This window comes from Mercenaria mercenaria, chromosome 1 (genome assembly GCF_021730395.1).
Source record: "Mercenaria mercenaria strain notata chromosome 1, MADL_Memer_1, whole genome shotgun sequence".
In the NCBI taxonomy this organism is placed as follows: domain Eukaryota; kingdom Metazoa; phylum Mollusca; class Bivalvia; order Venerida; family Veneridae; genus Mercenaria; species Mercenaria mercenaria.
This window is the reverse complement of record NC_069361.1, coordinates 76,407,054-76,429,660: the sequence shown is the minus strand read 5'-3', so window position 1 is coordinate 76,429,660 and position 22,607 is coordinate 76,407,054. Positions and strand designations below refer to the sequence as shown.

The 22,607-nt window shown below is 36.7% G+C and overlaps 2 protein-coding genes across 2 annotated transcripts in view; both read left to right on the top strand.

Annotated features, from left to right (window-relative positions):
• The window catches only part of LOC123533562 (uncharacterized), a 40,801-nt gene that overhangs the window by 1,568 nt on the left and 16,626 nt on the right, over positions 1–22,607 (top strand). Inside the window, exon 3 of the mRNA XM_045315238.2 lies at positions 14,847–14,940. Within this exon, the coding sequence (XP_045171173.2) occupies positions 14,847–14,940 (94 nt within the window). The remainder of the gene's footprint in view (positions 1–14,846; positions 14,941–22,607) is intronic.
• On the top strand, positions 17,789–21,374 carry LOC123533568 (uncharacterized). Its single transcript, XM_045315252.2, has 2 exons — positions 17,789–17,973; positions 19,895–21,374. The coding sequence occupies exons 1-2, from the start codon at positions 17,893–17,895 to the stop codon at positions 20,228–20,230; spliced, it is 417 nt and encodes a 138-aa protein (XP_045171187.2). The 5' UTR covers positions 17,789–17,892; the 3' UTR covers positions 20,231–21,374.

Sequence of the window (22,607 nt, the reverse complement as noted above, 5' to 3'; positions counted from 1 at the left end):
TTCATTCAGAATCATTATTTTTTTCATTATGGAACAATCGCCTGTGCTAAAAGAAGTGCAAACTTCGAAAACATTGGGGAAAAAATAACTAATTAATCATATGACTAAAAGAAGTCCACTTAGCTGAATTTTAGCTAAAAACATTGTGTTGGCAGTGATCAGTGAGCGAAGCGGCAAGGGAGATCACTGCGTTGGAGTTTGAGTCTTCTGGAGGAGTCGCCCATGGGTTACTGGTGGCGACTATAAGAAAGCTTATATACAAACAAACAAACGATGTTAGATACGGACAATGTTTTGCCAGGGTAGAATCAGTAATGCCTAAGTAGGGGATCGAGCACAAGACCCTGACTTGAAGGGGTAATCCAATCCTTATGGCATTTTAGTCATTAAATGGTAAAAACGCAATTGACTGTTTTCTTTCTGAAATAAGCACTAATTATATACTCGTATGTTAATATATTTTAATTTCATTACATAATGTATCGCACATAATGTACAACATATATTTAGAGCTAAGAACAAAAAATACAACTATATCATCAATATTTAACAAGATTTTATGATATCATAAAACATCATTAGCACCAATAGCTAGCTGATACAAATTTAAACAGACTTTCCAAAATTAATGTACTTAGTGTTTCATTTCCACAAACAAATTCATTTGCCACTTTTGTCATGCCAATTTTGTCCATCATCTCCAGGGCTCTCGTTTGGGGCCAAATATCGGCCCCATTCCCCCCTCAAAATGGTATGTTTTTATGCCCCCGAAGGGAGGCATATAGTTTTTGAACTGTCAGTCTGTCCGCAATTTTCGTGTCCGGTCCATATCTTTGTCATCCATGGATGGATTTTCAAATAACTTGGCGTGAATGTGTACCACAGTAAGACAACGTGTCGCGCGCAAGACCCAGGTCCGTAGCTCAAAGGTCAAGTTCACACTTGGATGTTAAAGGTCATTTTTCATGATAGTGCATTCGTGTCCGGTCCATATCTTTGTTTATGTTTCTGTATGCAAATGAGCATGTGACATGACGTCAAATGGTGCATTTGTTAAAAATTTGGATTAGACCGGTAATAGTCTTGCCCCGGTAATACCAGGATAATTTTAAATCATATTTTTCACGTAAAGTGCTTTAGGGTATAGGGGATTTTAGGGTATAGTGGATAGGTTGATATTAAACTTTTGTATTAAGACTTGAATTATTGTATAAAATCTCATATCATTTTTTATACGCCCGTTTGAAAAACGGGACGTATTATGGGAACGCACCTGGCGGGCGGGCGAGCGGCATCCACAGACTTTGTCCGGAGCATATCTTCTTCATGCATGGAGGGATTTTGATGAAACTTGGCACAGTTGTTCACCATCATGAGACAGAGTGTCCTGCGCAAGAACCAGGTCTAAGGTCAAGGTCACACTTTGAGGTCAAATGTCAAATTCAAGAATGACTGTCCGGAGCATATCTTCTTCATGCATGGAGGGATTTTGATAAAACTTGGCACAATTGTTCACCATCATGAGACGGAGCGTCATGCGCAAGAACCAGGTCCCTAGGTCTAAGGTCAAGGTCACACTTAGAGATCAAAGGTCAAATTCAAGAATGACTTTGTCCGGAGCATATCTTCTTCATGCATAGAGGGATTCTGATGAAACTTGGCACAGTTGTTCACCATCATGAGACGGAGTGTCATGCGCAAGAACCAGGTCCCTAGGTCTAAGGTCAAGGTCACACTTAGAGATCAAAGGTCAAATTCAAGAATGACTTTGTCCGGAGCATATCTTCTTCATGCATGGAGGGATTTTGATGTAACTTGGCACAATTGTTCACCATCATGAGACAGAGTGTCATGCGCAAGAACCAGGTCCCTAGGTCTAAGGTCAAGGTCACACTTAGAGGTCAAAGGATACAAGAATGAAAACTTTGTCCGGAGCATTTCTTCTTCATGCGTAGAGGGATTTTGATATAACTTGGCACAAATGTTCACCACCACGAGATGGAGTGTTTTGCGCAAGAACCAGGTCCCTAGGACTAAGGTCAAGGTCACACTTAAGAGGCCAAAGGTCAGATACAAGAATGACTTTGTCCGAAGCATTTCTTCTTCATGCATGAAGGGATTTTGATGTAACTTGGCGCAATTGTACACCATCATGAGACGAAGTGTCATGTGCAGGTCCCTTCTTTAGAATTACTTCCCTTTGTTGTTACTTTAAATAGCTTATATTGAAACTTTTTCATTACTAGTCGTAGGGAAAAATCAAGACCACTTTTCTGTATTACAACATGCATATTACATTCAATGTTGAGGTGTATTTTCTACAGGGTAAAGATTTTTGTGTGGACTTACAATTTTTATGCCCCCAAAGGGAGGCATATAGTTTTTGCACCGTCAGTCTGTCAGTCTATCCGCAATTTTCGTGTCCGGTCCATATCTTTGTCATCCATGGATGGATTTTCAAATAACCTGGCATGAATGTGTACCACAGTAAGACGATGTGTCGCGCGCAAGACCCAGGTCCGTAGCTCAAAGGTCAAGGTCACACTTAGACGTTAAAGGTCATTTTTCATGATAGTGCATTGATGGGCGTGTCCGGTCCATCTTTGTCATCCATGGATAGATTTTCAAATAACTTGGCATGAATGTGTACCACAGTAAGACGACGTGTCGCGCGCAAGACCCAGGTCCGTAGCTCTAAGGTCAAGGTCACACTTAGACGTTAAAGGTCATTTTTCATGATAGTGCATTGATTGGCGTGTCCGGTCCATATCTTTGTCATCCATGGATGGATTTTCAAGTAACTACGCATAAATGTGTGGCACAGTAAGACGGCGTGTCGTGCGCAAAACCCAGGTCTGTAGCTCAAAGGTCAAGGTCACACTTAGACGTTAAAGGTCATATTTCATGATAGTGCATTGATGGGCCTGTCCAGTCCATATCTTTGTCATTCATGCATGGATTTTAAAATAACTATGCATGAATGTGTGGCACAGTAAGACGACGTGTCGCGCGCAAGACCCAGGTCCGTAGGTCAAAGGTCCTAAACTCTAACATCGGCCATAACTATCCATTCAAAGTGCCATCGGGGGCATGTGTCATCCTATGGAGACAGCTCTTGTTTTTTGGTTTTTTTAGCTCACCTGTCACAAAGTGACAAGGTGAGTTTTTGTGATCGCGCGGTGTCCGTCGTCAGTCCGTCCGTCCGTGCGTCCGTAAACTTTTGCTTGTGACCACTCTAGAGGTCACATTTTTTGTGGGATCTTTATGAAAGTTGGTCAGAATGTTCATCTTGATGATATCTAGGTCAAGTTTGAAACTGGGTCACGTGCCATCAAAAACTAGGTCAGTAGGTCTAAAAATAGAAAAACCTTGTGACCTCTCTAGAGGCCATAATTTTCAATGGATCTTCATGAAAATTGGTGAGAATGTTCACCTTGATGATATCTAGGTCAAGTTCGAAACTGGGTCACGTGCGGTCAAAAACTAGGTCAGAAGGTCTAAAAATAGAAAAACCTTGTGACCTTTCTAGAGGCCATATATTTCAAAGATCTTCATGAAAGTTGGTCAGAACGTTCACCTTGATGATATCTAGGTCAAGTTCGAAAGTGGGTCACGTGCCCTCAAAAACTAGGTCAGTAGGTCAAATAATAGAAAAACCTTGTGACCTCTCTAAAGGCCATATTTTTCATGAGATCTGTATGAAAGTTGGTCTGAATGTTCATCTTGATGATATCTAGGTCAAGTTCGAAACTGGGTCACGTGTGATCAAAAACTAGGTCAGTAGGTCTAAAAATAGAAAAACTTTGTGACCTCTCTAGAGGCCATATATTTCATGAAATCTTCATGAAAATTGGTCAGAATGTTCACCTTGATGATATCTAAGTCAAGTTCGAAACTGGGTCACGTGCCATCAAAAACTAGGTCAGTAGGTCAAATAATAGAAAAACCTTGTGACCTCTCTAGAGGCCATATTTTCCATGGGATCTGTATGAAAGTTGGTCTGAATGTTCATCTTGATTATGTCTAGGTCAAGTTCGAAAGTGGGTCACGTGCCCTCAAAAACTAGGTCAGTAGGTCAAATAATAGAAAAACCTTGTGACCTCTCTTAAGGCCATATTTTTCAATGGATCTTCATGAAAGTTGGTCTGAATGTTCATCTTGATGATATCTAGTTTAAATTCGAAACAGGGTCATGTGCGGTCAAAAACTAGGTCAGTAGGTCTAAAAATAGAAAAACCTTGTGACCTCTCTAGAGGCCATACTTGTGAATGGATCTCCATAAAAATTGGTCAGAATGTTCATCTTGATGATATCTAGGTCAAGTTCAAAAGTGGGTCAGGTGCCATCAAAATATAGGTCAGTAGGTCAAATAATGTAAAAACGTTGTGACCTCTCTAGAGGCCATATTTTTCATGGGATCTGTATGAAAGTTGGTCTGAATGTTTATCTTGATGATATCTAGGTCAGGTTTGAAACTGGGTCAACTGCGATCAAAAACTAGGTCAGTAGGTCTTGAAATAGAAAAACCTTGTGACCTCTCTAGAGGCCATACCCTTGAATGGATCTTCATGAAAATTGGTCAGAATGTTCACCTTGATGATATCTAGGTCAAGTTTGAAACTGGATCACGTGCCTTAAAAAACTAGGTCAATAGGTCAAATAATAGAAAAACCTTGTGACCTCTCTAGAGACCATATTTTTCAATGGATCTTCATGAAAATTGGTCAGAATTTTTATCTTGATAATATCTAGGTCAAGTTCAAAACTGGGTCACATGAGCTCAAAAACTAGGTCACTATGTCAAATAATAGAAAAAACAACGTCATACTCAAAACTGGATCATGTGGGAAGAGGTGAGCGATTCAGGACCATCATTGTCCTCTTGTTTAAGATTAACTTCCCTTAGTTGTTACTATAAATAACCTATACTGTAACTTTTTTATAATTGACCGTAGGAAAAAACCAAGATCACTTTTATGTGGTACAACATAGATGTTACTTTCAAATTTTAGGTGTATTTTAAGGTATCTCTACTTGGTAAGGAGTTTTTTTGTGGACATAGAAAAACAAAAGAATTACAATAATTACTAAACAACCACAAAGTTAAGATTCCATTTGCAAACACAGCTGCTATTTGCTAATTTGCTGCGACGGGCGTATATTGTGACATTCTTGCACTCTTGTTATTGGCATGCAGACAGACATTCGGACATACATTTTAAATGTTCGCTTGTTGTGTTATTTTTCATATGTCATCACTAGATCAGTGTGTATGTAAAAAACATCAGTGAATGAAAACTGTTTGATAGAAATTTAAAAACCTAAATGCTTTTGGAAAGAGAATACATTATTAGTCTGCTTTAGAGTAAAACAATCTTGGGAAGTTTGTTTAGATGTGGATTTTAAACTGATAATTAAATAAATGACCAAATCTATCTTGTACACGCTAAATCAGCGCATTTGTAATGAATGGCATGGAGAGAGAAAAACACTGAATGTCTGTGAAAAGCTGAATGTTTTTAAACAGATACACAGAAAAAAAACTACTACATTTTACTTCTTTGAATTGGAATGCAAGAAAAATTAGTTAGCTATCTGCTATACCCTAAAGCACTGTATCTTCAGCAGAAATTAAAAAAATATCCATTAATTAAGCAAATATTTGCAATGTTTACAAGTTCGTCTAATAGCCGCTCGGCATTTTACCTCATTACTTATGCAAATTAAGTCCTGCCCATTGGTTAGAGAACCAGGGTTGGCATTAAAGCAGGAAATACGTATATTTCCCAGGATGGTGGGAAATACAGGGAATTCCAAGGAAAAACTGGTAATTCCTGGGCAATACTGGGAAATATGATTCAGACCAATTAGATTTTAATTCTGAAATTTACAATACAAGTTCTGCTATATGTCTGTCCGTCTGTTCGTTCTTCCGTTAAAAACTTGTCTGCTCAATAACTTTTGAATGTATTTAAAATAGATTGAATTTATTTTTGGCACACTTTTTGACAGAGTTATGGCCCCTTTTCCACTGAAAATTTGACAAAAATGCCTTATCTGCTCAGTAAATTGACGATAATGACTCTGGTTTAGGGTCGGAGTACGACTCTGACTTTTTAGCTCACCTGTCACAGAGTGACAAGGTGAGCTTTTGTGATCGCGCGGTGTCCGTCTTCCGTCCGTCCGTAAACTTTTGCTTGTGACCACTCTAGAGGTCACATTTTTCATGGGATCTTTATGAAAATTGGTCAGAATGTTCATCTTGATGATATCTAGGTCAAGTTCGAAACTGGGTCACGTGCCATCAAAAACTAGGTCAGTAGGTCTAAAAATAGAAAAACCTTGTGACCTCTCTAGAGGCCATATATTTCATGAGATCTTTATGAAAATTGGTCAGAATGTTCATCTTGATGATATCTAGGTCAAGTTCGAAACTGGGTCACGTGCCATCAAAAACTAGGTCAGTAGGTCTAAAAATAGAAAAACCTTGTGACCTCTCTAGAGGCCATATATTTCACAAGATCTTCATGAAAATTGGTCGGAATGTTTACCTTGATGATATCTAGGTCAAGTTCGAAACTGGGTCACGTGCCATCAAAAACTAGGTCAGTAGGTCTAAAAATAGAAAAACCTTGTGACCTCTCTAGAGGCCATATATTTCATAAGATCTTCATGAAAGTTGGTCAGAACGTTCACCTTGATGATATCTAGGTCAAGTTCGAAAGTGGGTCACATGCCATCAAAAACTAGGTCAGTAGGTCAAATAATAGAAAAACCTTGTGACCTCTCTAAAGGCCATATTTTTCATGGGATCTATTTGAAAGTTGGTCTGAATGTTCATCTTGATGATATCTAGGTCAAGTTCGAAACTGGGTCATGTGCGATCAAAAACTAGGTCAGTAGGTCTTAAAATAGAAAAACCTTGTGACCCCTATAGAGGCCATATTTTTCATGGGATCTGTATGAAAATTGGTCTGAATGTTCATCTTGATGATATCTAGGTCAAGTTTGAAAGTGGGTCACATGCCTTCAAAAAGTAGGTCAGTAGGTCAAATAATGAAAAAACGTTGTGACCTCTCTAGAGGCCATATTTTTCATGGGATCTGTATGAAAGTTGGTCTGAATGTTTATCTTGATGATATATAGGTCAAGTTGGAAACTGGGTCAACTGCGATCAAAAACTAGGTCAGTAGGTCTTAAAATAGAAAAACCTTGTGACCTCTCTAGAGGCCATACCCTTGAATGGATCTTCATGAAAATTGGTCAGAATGTTCACCTTGATGATAACTAGATCAAGTTTGAAACTGGGTCACGTGCCATAAAAAACTAGGTCAGTAGGTCAAATAACAAAAAAACCTTGTGACCTCTCTAGAGGCCATACTTTTCATGGGATCTGTATGAAAGTTGGTCTGAATGTTCATCTTGATGATGTCTAGGTCAAGTTTGAAACTGGGTCAACTGCGGTCAAAAAGGTATAAAAATAGAAAAACCTTGTGACCTCTCTAGAGGCCATATTTTTCATGAGATCTTCATGAAAATTAGTGAGAATGTTCACCTTGATGATATCTAGGTAAAGTTCAAAACAGGGTCACGTACCTTCGAAAACTAGGTCCATAGGTCAAATAATAGAAAAACCTTGTGACCTCTGTAGAGACCATATTTTTCAGTGGATCTTCATGAAAATTGGTCAGAATTTTTATCTTGATAATATCTAGGTCAAGTTCAAAACTGGGTCACATGAGCTCAAAAACTAGGTCATTATGTCAAATAATAGAAAAAACGATGTCATACTCAAAACTGGGTCATGTGGGAAGAGGTGAGCGATTCAGGACCATCATGGTCCTCTTGTTATGTGATGTCACAAATAAATTTTTAAGAGGAATTTTGTTTTAATGTCTTTTTTTGTTTAAAAAATTTAGGTAAACAAAGCAAAGAAAAGACACCCTAAAATACACCAGATTGCACCATTTTAAACCTTCAGTTTCAAATTTATCCGGGGAGGACCCCCGAACACCTTGCACAGGATCCGCTGACTACTTCAAACTTTACAGAGAGCCATGCCATAATACACTATGCCTCAGGCACTGGTGTTGGCCATATCACCTGTTACAAACAACTTACTACCACCTGTTTGTTTTTAGCCCACCATCATCAGATGGTGGGCTATTAAAATCACTCTGCGTCCGTGGTCCGTCCGTCCGTCATTCCGTCCGTCCGTCCGTCCGTCCGTCCGTCCGTCCGTTAACAATTTCTCGTTATCGCATCTCCTCAGAAACTACTGGGGGGATTTTGACCAAACTTTGTCAGAATGATGTATTGGTACCCTAGTTGTGTCCCCCTGAAAATCAGACTGGTTCAACAGTTTATGAGTGAGTTATGGCCCTTTGTTTATTTCTATAATTTACGTAAAGGAGAAAAGCCGAAAACTGTCCATTATGTGAAAGAATGGACAAATCGAGGCGCAACGCGCCGAGATTGTCCATTCTTTCACATAATGGATAGTTTGAGGCATTTCTCTGACTTAAAACACGGTCCTCACGAAAAAATCAAGATTGTCGTGATATTATATTATGTCTCTAATATTGTCCTCTTTGAGGCAAAGACAATTCATTGATTTGTGTCTCTGTGCTAAATAAAAATACCAAGCCAAATGGAGTTTAAATTAGATTGCATATAAATATTTATTGCAATTAAAAGTTTTTTTAAACACTAATGATATTCAGTGCTGATTCTTTATCTCGTTTTGTCATATTTATAAATAATTTGAAGTACCTTTACAAAAAGTAAAATTAAACTTGGCCTTACGATATATAGTTGCCCATGCTTTGTTCGTGCTGAGTTTGCAGTTTTATATAAATCAAGTAAAATAGATGACGGGTCCAGATGAAGACATTCGAAAATGTATGTATATGTATTTTATATCGTTATCAGAAAACAATCGTTCTTATCTTGTAATTACGAGATATTCTTTCAATTTTATTAGAAGAAATTTACCCGTATCACATGAAATCTTTACTCGTTATGACTCATATCTTGTTTTTTTTACGAGAAAATATTTCGTTATTACAATGAATAGCATCGTTATTGCAAGACAATTGTATTCAATTTCAATTAAGATCATTACGGCCAAATGTTCTGGTAATACCGAAACGTACAGTAAAACTTTAGGGAAATTGACGTTTTTTTTTTTCTTTCATTCTTTTTGTCTTTGTAGTAGAAATGAGAAATTGAACATTTCTTGGTAGGACTGCAACGAATGTCAGTTTTGGCACATTTAACCAATTTTACACGAACACTGCATGAGAAAGATAGGTCTGCAGCATTTGAAAAAGAAAGAAAAATTATGTGTTTCAGCTCGATTATTCAAAAAATAGGTGGAGCTGTTGGACTCCAGTTTGTTTAATTCTGTCCACTGTTTTCTCGTTTTGGGCACAGCCATTATTTTATCTGGGGAATATACGCCGTTTTTCATGGATTTGTACTCTAAATTACATTCTGGTACTTATGACATGTGTAAATGTTTGACTTCTGCTCAACCCGGGGCTAGAGGGCGTGGACGGTAGCACTTCCACTACCGTCCATGAACAGGTTCAATCAAACCGAACCTGTAACATTTTCGTTTATGTCGTGTTAGGCGACCTGTGGCTTTCCACTTTTTTATTTAATCCATGTGTCGATGTCCGCGTCGGCGTCCCGATTTGGTTAAGTTTTTGTATGTAAGCTGGTATTTCAGTAACCACTTGTGAGAATGGATTGAAACTTCAAACACGTATTCATTGTGATAAATTGACTTACACTGCACAGGTTCCATAACTCTATTTTGTATAATTTTTTATATGTAAACTGGTATTTCAGTACATACTAATGGAAATGGATTGAAACGTCACACCTTGTTCATTTTGATGATCTGACATGCAGTGCTCATGTTCCATAACTCTACTTTGCATTTTTACAAAAGTATGCCAGTTTTTCGACTGAACAGTTGTTGGTTAAATTTGTGCATGCAAGCTGGTATCTCAGTACCAACTAAAGGGAATGGACTGAAACTTGCACATTTGTTCATTGTCATGAGCTGATATGCATTGTACAGGTTCAATAACCCTTTTTGCAATCTTACAAAAGTATGCCCCCTTTTCGACTTTGATATTCATTCAATTGACAAGGCTGTTGAATAGTCGAGCGTTGCTGTACTCCGACAGCTCTTGTTTTTACATAACGTTGCCTATTTTCATCTATTTTTGACTGAAAATGCCATACCAGGTGTATATCTGCGATACTTTTTTATTGCGATTTAGGAGTACACAAAGAGGACTTTATTACTTTTTAACGGTTGAAGATTTAAACTAACATTCTGTAATTACTTTTGGCACATTGTTTGATTTTCATTTGACTGATAATTTGTGGGGCGATTTGGGTTAAAGTCATACGTTCCTCTTCAGTTTTTTATTGTAGTTACAAGTTCTGTAAAACGTAGCAGTTTATATTTCGAAGCTTTCGAATTTCTTAGGTTAATGAACTCACACCTCTAACGTACAAGGTTGTTACTATACCTGTCCATTATTAACCTATACCTGTCCATTCTTAAAGTATCCATTATTTTAAGAATGGACAGTTACAGATTAATAATGGACAGGTATAGTAAAGTAATCGTGTGTATAGAACGGTGTCGGTATAATAACCTATATAATGGACAAAACTAACAAAGGATTACATCACAACCGTGTTTTAAATAGATTTATATAGGGAAAAACTTTGAAAACCTTCTTGTCCAAAACCACAGAGCCTAGGGCTTTGATATTTGGTATGAAGCATTATCTAGTGGTCCTCTACCAAGATGATTCAAATTATTTCTCTGGGGTCAAATATGGCCCCGCCCTGGGGGTCACATGGTTTATATAGACTTGTATAGGGAAAAACTTTGAAAAACCTCTTGTCCAAAACTACAGGGCCTAGGGCTTTGATATTTTGTATGCGACATCATCTAGTGGTCTTGAACTAAGATTGTTCAAATTATACCCCTAGGGTCAAATATGGCCCCACCCTGGGGGTCATATGGTTTACATAGACTTATATAGGGAAAAACTTTGAAAATCTTCTTGTCCAAACCACAAAGCCTAGGGCTTTGATACTTGTAATGTAGCATCATCTAGTGGTTCTCTACCAAGTTTGTTCGAATTATCCCCCTAGGGTCAAATATGGCCCCGCCCCGGGGGTCACATGGTTCATATAGACTTATATAGGGAAAAGCTTTTAAAATCTTCTTGTCAATAACTACAACATTCAAATTTGGACATGTATATTTTTGAGTGGCAAGATGAACCTTGACATGAGTTGACCTTGATTTTGACCTAGTGACCTACTTTCACATTTCTGTAGCTACAGCCTTCAAATTTGGACCACATGCGTAGTTTTGTGCACTTGAAAAAACTTTGACCTTGATTTTGACCTAGTGACCTACTTTCACATTTTTGAAGGTACAGGTATCAAATTTGGACCATATGCATAGTTCCGTGTTTCAAAATGAAATTTGACATTGATTTTGACCTAGTGACCTACTTTCACATTTTTGAAGGTACAGTCTTCAAATTTGGACCACATGCATAGTTTTGTGTTCCGAAATGAAATTTGACCTTGATTTTGACCCAGTGACCTACTTTCTCATTTCTCAAGCTACAGCCTTCAAATTTGAACCACATACATGGTTTTATGTACCGAAACAAACTTTGACCTTTACATTGACCTAGTGACGTACTTTCACATTTTTGAAGGTACAAGCTTCAAATTTGGACCACATGCATAGTTCTGTATTCTGAAATAAAATTTGACCTTGATTTTGACCTAGTGACCTACTTTCACATTTCTCAAGCTACAGCCTTCAAATTCAGACCACATGCATAGTTTTGTGTACCGAAATGAACTTTGACCTTAAGATTGACCTAGTGACCTACTTTCACATTTCTGTAGCTACAGGCTTCAAATTTAGACCACATGCATAGGATTGTGTACCGAAACAAACTTTGACCTTGACATTGACCTAGTGACCTACTTTCACATTTTTGAAGGTACAGGCTTCAGATTTGGACCACATGCATAGATTTGTGTTCTGAAGTGAAATTTGACCCTTGATTTTGACCTAGTGACCTACTTACACATTTCTCAAGCTAAGCCTTCAAATTTGGACCACTTGCATAGTTTTGTGTACCAAATTAAACTTTGACCTTAAGATTGATCTAGTGACCTACTTTCACATTTCTCAAGCTACAGCTTTCGAATTTGGACCACATGCACAGTGTTGTGTACGGAAATGAAATTTGACCTTGAGCTAGTCAGTAAGTCTTGAAATTTGGAACACTCCAAAATGGCACATTGGTGGGCGCCAAGATCACTCTGTGATCTCTTGTTATTGTAATAATCCTATCAAACTGTCATAAAACACAAAAAAATAGTTTTATTTTATATTTGTTTTTGTTGAAATTGTAGCATTTTGCGACTAAGGGTCATACAAATGTATTTTCTGTAAAATGTGCAATGTGTATTTTCAGTGAAATAAGCATATGTATTTAAGGTATGTCTATTATAAAATGTTTTAAAACAATAAATAAACTTTTACAATGCAGATTATCAGTTTTATTAACAGTTTTAAAAATAACTGAAAAGCAAAAAATAAAAGTGGTACAAAACTTTTGGTCACACGACTGTACTTTCCACGCGAGTGCCCATGATAACTGATGCATTGATCATAGCCTATTGTTTGTTTTCTATATATCTACTGTTATGATGTATTGACACATGCAGTACACATGTACAATACTGTGGGGAAGTTGGCAGTTACTTGCAGAGAACAGGTTTGTACTGGTACAAAATCCAGGAAGACAGTTAGGTTAACTGCCCGCCGTTACATAACTGAAATACTGTTGAAAAACGGCGTTAAACCAAAAACAAACAAACAAACAAATGTACAATACTGACCGGGTATTATAGTGAGAGTTATATACTATATACATGCACTTTTATAATGGCTAGCAAAACAGATAAATGTGCTTTGTGTTACTCCAATACAAAAAAGAATAAAACAACATATCGTGGTAGGAGAACACTGAGTAGCCCAGCATATCAGTGGCACAGAACCTATCTAGCTAGTATGGACATTAATGTGGATGTAACTTCAGTATTATGCAGCTCTTGCATTTGCAAGTTATACAGAAAAAGGTAAGAAAGTTTTTTTGCCTGTCGCATCGGGGCTGGGATAAAAAAGTTAAAAAAAAAACCAAAAAAAAAAGTGACTTCCGCTTTTCTGGTGGTGTGCACATCACTGGGAAGGAATACGGTAAGTTTATATGACTGTGTTTTAAGGTAAAAAATCTTAATGATGTATCAGCTTACTGCAACTGACAACAGGGAGAATATCTTATAATATCATGCACACATCATTTTTTGAGTTTTTTTTTCCTTTTCATTTGATAGAATTCTAGACTAAAGCACTGGTTTCTAAAATTTTGACATATATATACAAAAACGAATAAAACTATCAATATGTAAGGTTTAAGAAACGCATGCAATAATTGTCAAAATATTTTATGTAACAATAATGTACTCACACCCTGTAGGTAGTTTTTATATGCCCGTCTCTGAAAGAGCTGGGTGTATTTTGTGAACACCCGTGGCAGGCGGCCAGCATCCAAAACCATGTCCGCTCTCTAAGTCAAACAGTTTTCATCCAAATTAATCTGACAGTGTTTGTGGGCATAATATCTCAGCCAAGTTGGATAACCACCCAAATTGCCCCAGGCACTCATGGATTATGACCCATGAATTACTTGAAATCTGTGAAATTAGCCTTGTCCATTCAAACAGTTTTGATCCGATTGTCAATTTCATCCCGCATGGAACCTGACAAATACCTTGATTCCTTCTCACTATCTTTTTTTCGTATAACAAGGCATACAACATCAACATTATTACCTTTATGATACCTAACTGAATATTTAGACGGGCGTATTTTGTGACAGTCTGGCACTCTTGTTTTCAGTTTTGAACACTTTCCCCCTGTAACCAAGCACCATTTTTGCAACACATAATATATAATAATTATTTACAAAGGCATGTACAATATTTTGTTGCGTCTCTTGGGGGAAGGATTTTTAAAACAGAAAAATGATTATTGTTCACATTTCAATAGAAATGGGAATGAGAAATGTCAATAGTCATGGTTCCTGGTTCACAAACTTGAACAAATTACTAGAATACATCCAGAAATGATCTTTTAAGTTTTACTATCTTTCTTATGCACTTTCAGAAGTCTGACCCTAGCTCAGCTTTCACTTATTGGATAGGCGATTTAAATATAAGAATGTCCGATGTTCTTTCAAGAAAACAAATATGAAATAAAATTATTTTTTGTGACAGTTTGATAGGAATACAACTTATTTATGAGTATTTGAAGCCATTATATAAAATTATCAGCTATTGAAGTCATGAGATGGCATTGAAATTTGGACAAAATCCCTAGCATAGTGTCCGTTGTCCTTTGAACAGTTTATGACTAAGGGTCATATTTTTTGAAAAATGTAAAATGTGTATTTTTAGTGAAATAAGCCCACAAAGTTCAGATATGTTTATAAGTCAATGACAGCTTTGGAATTTAAATATTATATTTAATTATAAAATTCTGAAAGGTTAGTTAATCAATATATTTTTTTCACCTCCCTTTATTATTTGTGTTCATTCTGTAAATAGAGGGTACTATTACCAGCTAGTGCTTCAAAGAATTTGCTAAGTATAACATGGTGCTTTTGAGTCTTGACCTAGTTACAGCTGTTAATGTTTAGTCCTTAACTAGAAATCAGCGAGAGCACTGGAACTGTTTATTGATTCTCTAATTGAAAAGACAGCAACAGTTACAAGAGCGAAAAATGCCAAGACACTTTCTTCATCTCATGTGTAAGTATTTTTGCATTTTAAGCTCGCCTCAACATTGTTCAGTATGTGCTATTAGTGATTTTGAATGGTTTGTTGTCTGTCATCATTGTCTTGCTTTAACTTTATTATCTCAGCAATTTAAAGAATAGTGAGAGCTTTTCTACTCCCCCAAGCCTCATCATTAGCGACACACCTTAGTTAAAATTTTGTGTGGGACTTCATATCTCGGTAACTATTGCATGTATAGATTTGAAACTTCACACGGCTTCCTTAAGTCACTGAAATAACCAAGATGGAAAACTGATTGTTGAATTCAATTTTAATTATAGTCCTTTTTCCACTTAGAAAAGTTCCGTTAAATTTTTGCATGCTGCTATCAAGTTGAATGCCAATAGCACATACACTTAATTTCTGTAATGAACTTGTCCACCTTTCAGTTTTGACAGTTCCATTAAAAGTGGTGCTTACTAAAAAGAAACTGACTGAATGGGGAACTGTCGAATCAGTCCATGTTTTGTCAAAACTATTTGATAGGTGGCTTTGAAACTTTGAACACTTGTTTATCACTATGGTCTTCATCTGTAGGCAAGAGTACATAACTCTGTCAACTATTTTGACTGAAGAATGGCCCTTTTTGGACTTGGAAATCAGTTAAATTTTTCATACGGATTACCAGTCCATATTTTGCCTAACCTGTTTGTCATATGGCTTTGAAACTTTGACCAGTTGTTTGCCATCATAGTCTACATGTACATATGTAGGCAAGACTTCATAACTAGGAGAAGGACTTTAGCTCAGATATGGCCCTTTTTTGACATAGAAATTAGTAAAGTTTCGCATACCATTCCATATTTTGTCTAAAATGTTTGATATATGGCTTTGAAAGTTTGAACACTTGCTTACCATCATGGTCACACATTGCCATATAGTGCAAGACTTATCCAAATCCACAAATGCAGGTACATTGTCTCTTTTGTGTGAAAATCTTTGGTAATATTTTGACCCCATACTTACATCAATTCTTAGAATAGTCAAGCACACTGTCAACAGACAGCTCTTGTTTACCAGCCTGAACACTGCATCCTCAAGGTGAGCTGTTGTGACCATTCTATTTCACTCAAATGTTGTCTGTCCATCAGGCATATCTGTTGACATTTTCTTGAAATAAAAGAAACTCTAAGTTTGATCTCTGGCAAGGCATGTGTTCTCTGTTACGTTCTGACAGAAGACTGTGCGTCTGAAGTCATTCGTCCTCCATGTCTGAATGATAATTCATGTGAGGAAGTTGTAACTTATTTACATAGAACAACTTCAGCAGAATACAGGAACACTGGTTAGGTTAAGTGACCATGGTTTTATTACTGAAACACAGTTAAGAATAAAGTAGACCACATATCAACTGAACAAGCCTTCTAACAGTTCCTCTAGATTGTCACGTAGAAGTAGAAGTGTTATTGTATCTTGTCGGCGTTACAACATTGAGACAGGAAGATATTATTTAAATATCATCTTTCCTGTAATAATCATTTTGATGAAGAACTTCTTAATTATAACTTTAGATCATTAGCAAAAATTGTTACTTTGATACATGTATTTGCAGCAACAGATATTTGTTCTCTGTTTGCTCGTTTCTAGTAAGGTAACCTCGCATAAATGTTTGTTTATGGTTATGCGTATTAGTAAGGTAAGCGTCTGTGCCAAGAGAGTAAATTTTGTCTTACGTAATGACTTACTCCTAGTAGGAGTTATGAATCTCCTAGTAGGAGTTAGTATCTTCCTACGTAGTACTTATATCTCCTACGTAGGATTAGTATCTCCTACGTAGGACTTACTATCTCCTACGTAGACTTAGTATCTCCTACGTAGGATTAGTATCTCCTACGTAGACTTATATCTCCTACGTAGGACTTATATCTCCTACGTAGGATAGTATCTCCTACGTAGTACTTAGTATCTCCTACGTAGGACTTAGTATCTCCTACGTAGGACATAGTATCTCCTACGTAGGACTTAGTATCTCCTACGTAGGACATAGTATCTCCTACGTAGGACATAGTATCTCCTACGTAGGACATATTAAGTACTACGTAGGAGTTAGTATCTCCTACGTAGGACTTAGTAACTCGTACGTATGTCACTGACTAAAAGACTCTCCAGCATGCGTAGTGGAACACTATACTCGTGTGTACTATTATTTAGTAAGGAAACGTGTGTAATTTAAAACTACACGGCATGGATGACTTTATAAAAACATATTTTGCATCTGGTATGAAATACCGTGAATTATTACTTTGTCTTGAAAAAATAAATGGGTTTAAAGTTTCTTTACGAAGCCTTAAACGGATATTGTCACGTATGAAGTTATTTAGACGCATAAATAAAAGTGATGAGCTTAGTGTTGGTCTCTATATCATGGAAAATGTAATGACATCCAGCAAACAACTTGGATACAAGATGATGCATCAGAAACTCCTTCAAGAGGGATATGTTGTTACACAAGAAACAGTTCGCCTGATGATGCATATTTGTGACAAAGAAGGTATTGAACAGAGAAGGAGAACTCGTCTTCAACGTCGGATGTACCTGAATCTTGGACCTAATTATTTATGGCATATCGACCGGTATGATAAATTGAAACCGTACGGGCTGTGTATCAACGGAGCTATCGATGGATTTTCTCGTTTCATAATATGGCTTGAGGTGCACAAAACAAACAGCGATCCTAAGATAATTGCTGGTTATTTTATGAATGCTGTGAAACATTTGCAAGGCTGTCCAATGCGTGCTAGGTCAGATTATGGCACCGAAAATGTTAACATTCGACAGATGGTCATTTTTCTTAGGGGTCAAAGAGACGAACAGTTAACAAACAGCTGTTTTTTACAAGGATCAAGTAACCATAATCAAAGAATTGAGCGTTGGTGGGGTATACTTCGGAATGAAAATGTTCAGTACTGGATAGATTTTTTCACAATGCTGAAAAGTACTGGTGATTTCAACGGAAGCTTCCTTGATAAGGCTGTTCTGCAGTTTTGTTTCATGGACTTAATTCAGGTACGTCTATATTTTTTTTATAAAACATATGACAGATTTCTGACCTTTCTACACGGATTTTCGATTATATCGTTCATCGTATAATGATGCTACTTTATATAGAAACAGAGTTTTTGTCTACATGTATGTAGGTTAATTATTTGCTGGTCGTGTTAAAATATATATTTTAGTGACCTGGCACAGGCACCAGTATCGGACCTGGGACAAAAAATATGGCCGTTGTGAAATAAATTCTCTAGATAAACTACCTATCACTGTTTCCCTATACATTTAGCTACACAGTGAGACCGACCCCAAGTCTCTAGCCCTACCCGTTCATGAAATATCTGTCAGGAAACGAATGGCTTCCTTCTGAAAGTCCCTGGTAGATAAAGATGCGGCACAAAGAATCGGTACGTATACATAGACTAAAGTATAGCTGTCCGCCGATTACGGCTCAAATTCAATAAAAAAAAAGTACTAAAAAGTATAACTAAATACATAAACTAGGGCCACTCAAAATCGTCAGTAGCATCTCAAACACGCGATATTTGCGTTTCAAATTTTTTTCACGGTCTTTCAATTGAATGCTACGCCATTGAACAGAATTCATTAAGTATTTTTAAACTCAATTTCTGATTGGCCAATAGCGACACACCTCCGACAGAACCGCAACGTTTCGTACAAAATTACTCGGATATTATCATATCTGTTTCAGTGGCGGAGAATACAATCGAAAAGACCGACGGAAAAATAAAAAAGTAAATATCGCGTGTAGCAGATGCTACTGACGGTGGTGAGTGGCCGTAATTTACATATTTAGTAATTCTTGTTATTCATGGCAAATGAATTTGACCCGTGCTAGGCTGACAAACATCTTTTAGTCTGTAATTTCGTACCGTTTCGTTGTGCCACACTTCTATCTACCTGGAACTTGCAGCATTCTAATATATATTTCATGAACGGGGAGGGCTGGAAACTTGGGGTTGGTCTCAATTTGTAGCTAATTGTACATGCGAAATTGTGATAGGTAGTTTGTTCAATTGTCTAGAGACTTTATTTCACAACGGCTCGGGAAGTGAACCCATCGCTCGCAGGCTCGATTCTCGAGATTCTGGCCTTCAGTAGATATATGTATCTTTTGAAGGGGCCAATATTTCACTACATAGTTTTCATTTTGGACTCATTCAGGATGTAAACAAGGCCATATTTTTTGTCCCAGGTCCGATACTCGTGCCTGTGGTAAGTTACAATGGTACAAGAAACATCAATATTTTTCAATACACGGACGCCTGAATTTCATATCGGGTGCGTAACGTAATTTACTGTTTGTCGTTGCATTAATTATTTTATTTATTTCAGTATTGTTAGTCTTAATCAGACTATTAAACAAATTTATAATATTCACATTTCGTTTATACATGTAGATATGCATGTGATAAAAAGGTTATTATCTTTGCATATATACATTATACGTGTAGATACCGGTATGTATAAAATAAAAAGTTCTCAGCCAATGCACGAGTTCTGCAACGGAAATATTGGTCGACTTTTGGAGCGCAAAAGAACAAATTCATATTTTCCAATGTAAATCCAATACAGTACTCTTTATTACTTACGCATACCTCACTTTTAATTATTATATAAATGGTACACATCTTTTTATGAAGCGTGAGTGAAGTTGAAATTATCGTCGCTGAAGAACTTTTAAACGTGGCGATATACCTGAAACTGACGTCACACACCCGGTATGAAATTTGAACGTAAAAAAATAACATTTCAGATTCCACTGAAATTTAATAGAGTTTTAAAAGGAGTGTTAACAAATACATTTAAAAGTGTGTGCGAAGTCTTAAAAAGTGTAAATACAGGCCTATATATAGCGTGCATCGTACTTACTTTCTTTCGCCATTATACTTTTATCTATACATTTTTTTTTCAGGAAGAACTTAACTCTATAGTTAAACTGTGGAATAACCATCGTATAAGACCATCAAGCAATCCAAACCAACCATACGGAAGACCATTTTTGATGTATCATTGTCCTGGTATGTTCGGCTGTCAGGATTACCTTTGTCGTACATCTGAAGCGCAGGTGAACTTGTGTCTTGAGGAAAGTTTTCAAAAGGGAAATGTTACATGTGACGAAACGGTGTTTGAACTGTGTACCATCATCATGTCGGACCATAATATGATGCCTGCCAAAACAGCAGACGATGCTGCACTGCTTTACCAATTTCTCCGACGGGAAATATTAAATGAACGTCACCAGGACTAAACCTAAATGCAAGACCAACCAATATAAGGCGAAGTCTGTCGACGCACAGGCTACTCCGTTATTTACAAGTTATTTTAAACAAGTTGACCATGTTCATTTGTAAAACATGAAAATGACGTATAACTGTTAACTGATTGTTGTAAACATATTAAATAGTGTCTTTAAATCAATTCATTGTTAATCTCAGTATTAGCAAAGCAGGAACAATTTCAATGTTTAACAATTTAAAGAACCAGTAAACGCATCTATTGTAACCCTTTGCTCATGTGCGAGAATTGATCCAAAAGTTCGTGGATATTAGTTATATATTTAATATTAACGGACGTCAATATAAACATTTTAACTAGACTATTCAAAGAAGAGGGCTATTGTACTCAATCCAGGCGTCGATGTAGCCGTCGCGAGTTATATTTAAGAAATGATTTATAGCAAAACCCTGTTTCAACACAATTTATATACGCCGAGCGTAATAATTTTACGAGGGCGTATACCGAGAAAATATTTCATACGACATATAATCTGCGGAGTGTATAGTGTTCAAACACAGCTTTGCTATGAACTATTTTGATTCTAATATGTCTGTTGTAAAATTTCATTCAAATATGATAGAACTGTTTCTTTGCATATAACTGTTTCTCCTTTTGAAAGGCTTATTAAAATCATCTCTGAACATGCCCGGATCCAGGGACGGGTAGATGGTGCCCCCGTCCCAAGTTGGCTGAGAAGTGACCTATACTCATCAAAGATGCACCATGTACTGCATGTACTTGCACGCAAAACTTTAACCAGGATTTTCTAAGTCCAAAGGGGGCATAATTTGGCTAAAATGCAGGTCAGAGTTATGGGACTTGATGCTGTCAACTAGTTTTATAACCCCAAAGACACATGTGAAGTTTCAATTCAATATCTGCATTATGATGGGATAGAAGTTTAATTGAGAGAAAGCTATATTTAAGCCTGTCTCTTGTCTGTGACTGAAAGCTCTTCTCCAAGAGAGATATCTTCTTTTGAAATATCTTTTAAGGTAAGGAAATTAATTATACAGATAGCTCTTTAATTAAGATACAATTATCAACAAAAGTAGACTCTCTCTCTCTCCCTCCCTCTCTCTCTAAGAGAAATCAAATAAAATTTATGATATATCTTGTTTCACGAAAATGCTTGCTGCTTGCCTTTAAACCAAAAGAGCTCTTGGCTTACAAGCAATTACATTGAGCGTTTTTAGGTTGGTCAAAAAGTTGGTTTTTCTAAAACATTTCTTTATTTCTTGTCTTCTTGCGAAAAATGCTGCCACTATAAATTCAAAATTGCTAACGACGTTCACGACGACATCAAATACAACCGTCGCTTTACGATACGTTGATGTTCTAATATTAGCACGACATAACGTTTCAATAACTTTTAGCCCAACCCATTTGTATATATGACATATATGATGTATGTGATTGTTGTTTATGTTTCCGTATATATGTACAATAAAATATGATTAAACTAAATGATTGAGTAGTAATTGGGAGTCTGTAATTATATTTAAAGGCGAGTGTTTTAGAAATTATATTTTACTGAACTATTCATCCTTTATTCTTATGAAAAAAAAATACTTAATTTTCCTTGAGTTAGTTTATACATTTAAAATGTATGGCGCGAAATATCACACAGACGAAGTCATGGTGGAACTGACATCTATATGTGCACAAAATAACAACTATTTCAATTTCATCAAAACTCTTTTGAGCAATTAAGTAACGAATAAAACATTTGACATCGGTCTTAAAATGAGCAGGTTTCGAAAAGTGGACCTCTGTCAATTTTAGTACACTAATTAGTCAGGCCACAGAAGTGGTCACCAGGCAGTGCAGTCTTAGGGTTAAGGTTTACAAGCTAAATCTTTCAAATAAGGTGCCTTAATAATTTTGCCTATAGAGGTAGCTTTAAAACACTGCTAGATCTTTTAAGCTAATGTTATCTTTTTAGCTAATGTTAAAACTGATTCCTAAAACCTTCGACCTACAACATGCGCGGTTCCAGAGGGTGTGGGGGACCGGGGGTCCGGACCCCGTCTGGAAAATCCTTGGAAAAAGGAAAGAGGAGAAGAAGGAAAGAAAATGTTTGTTTTTTCGAAAAATGAAATATTAGGACCGCATTCAAAGTATATGCGGCTGCTGCTTCGTACGATCCCGACATAATTCATATTTATATCAATTATCTAAAAGAAACTAAGAATTCTACCTTGAAGAAAACTTGATTTTATCATTTTCCCCAAATTTAACAGGTTAGCACATAAAACTGTGAAAATAAGGGCTATATCGTATATAAAACTGCAGTTGAAAGGTGTTCTTAAATGCTCCTAAAATGCCCAGAATGCTGAAAGCGCTAA

Bases quoted from the DNA above. Each gene is read 5' to 3' on its own strand.
- LOC123533568 (XM_045315252.2), top strand. From the start codon at position 17,893: ATGCTGAAAAGTACTGGTGATTTCAACGGAAGCTTCCTTGATAAGGCT. The intron at 17,974-19,894 runs GTACGTCTATAT...TTTTTTTTTCAG, and splicing joins GTTTCATGGACTTAATTCAG to GAAGAACTTAACTCTATAGT.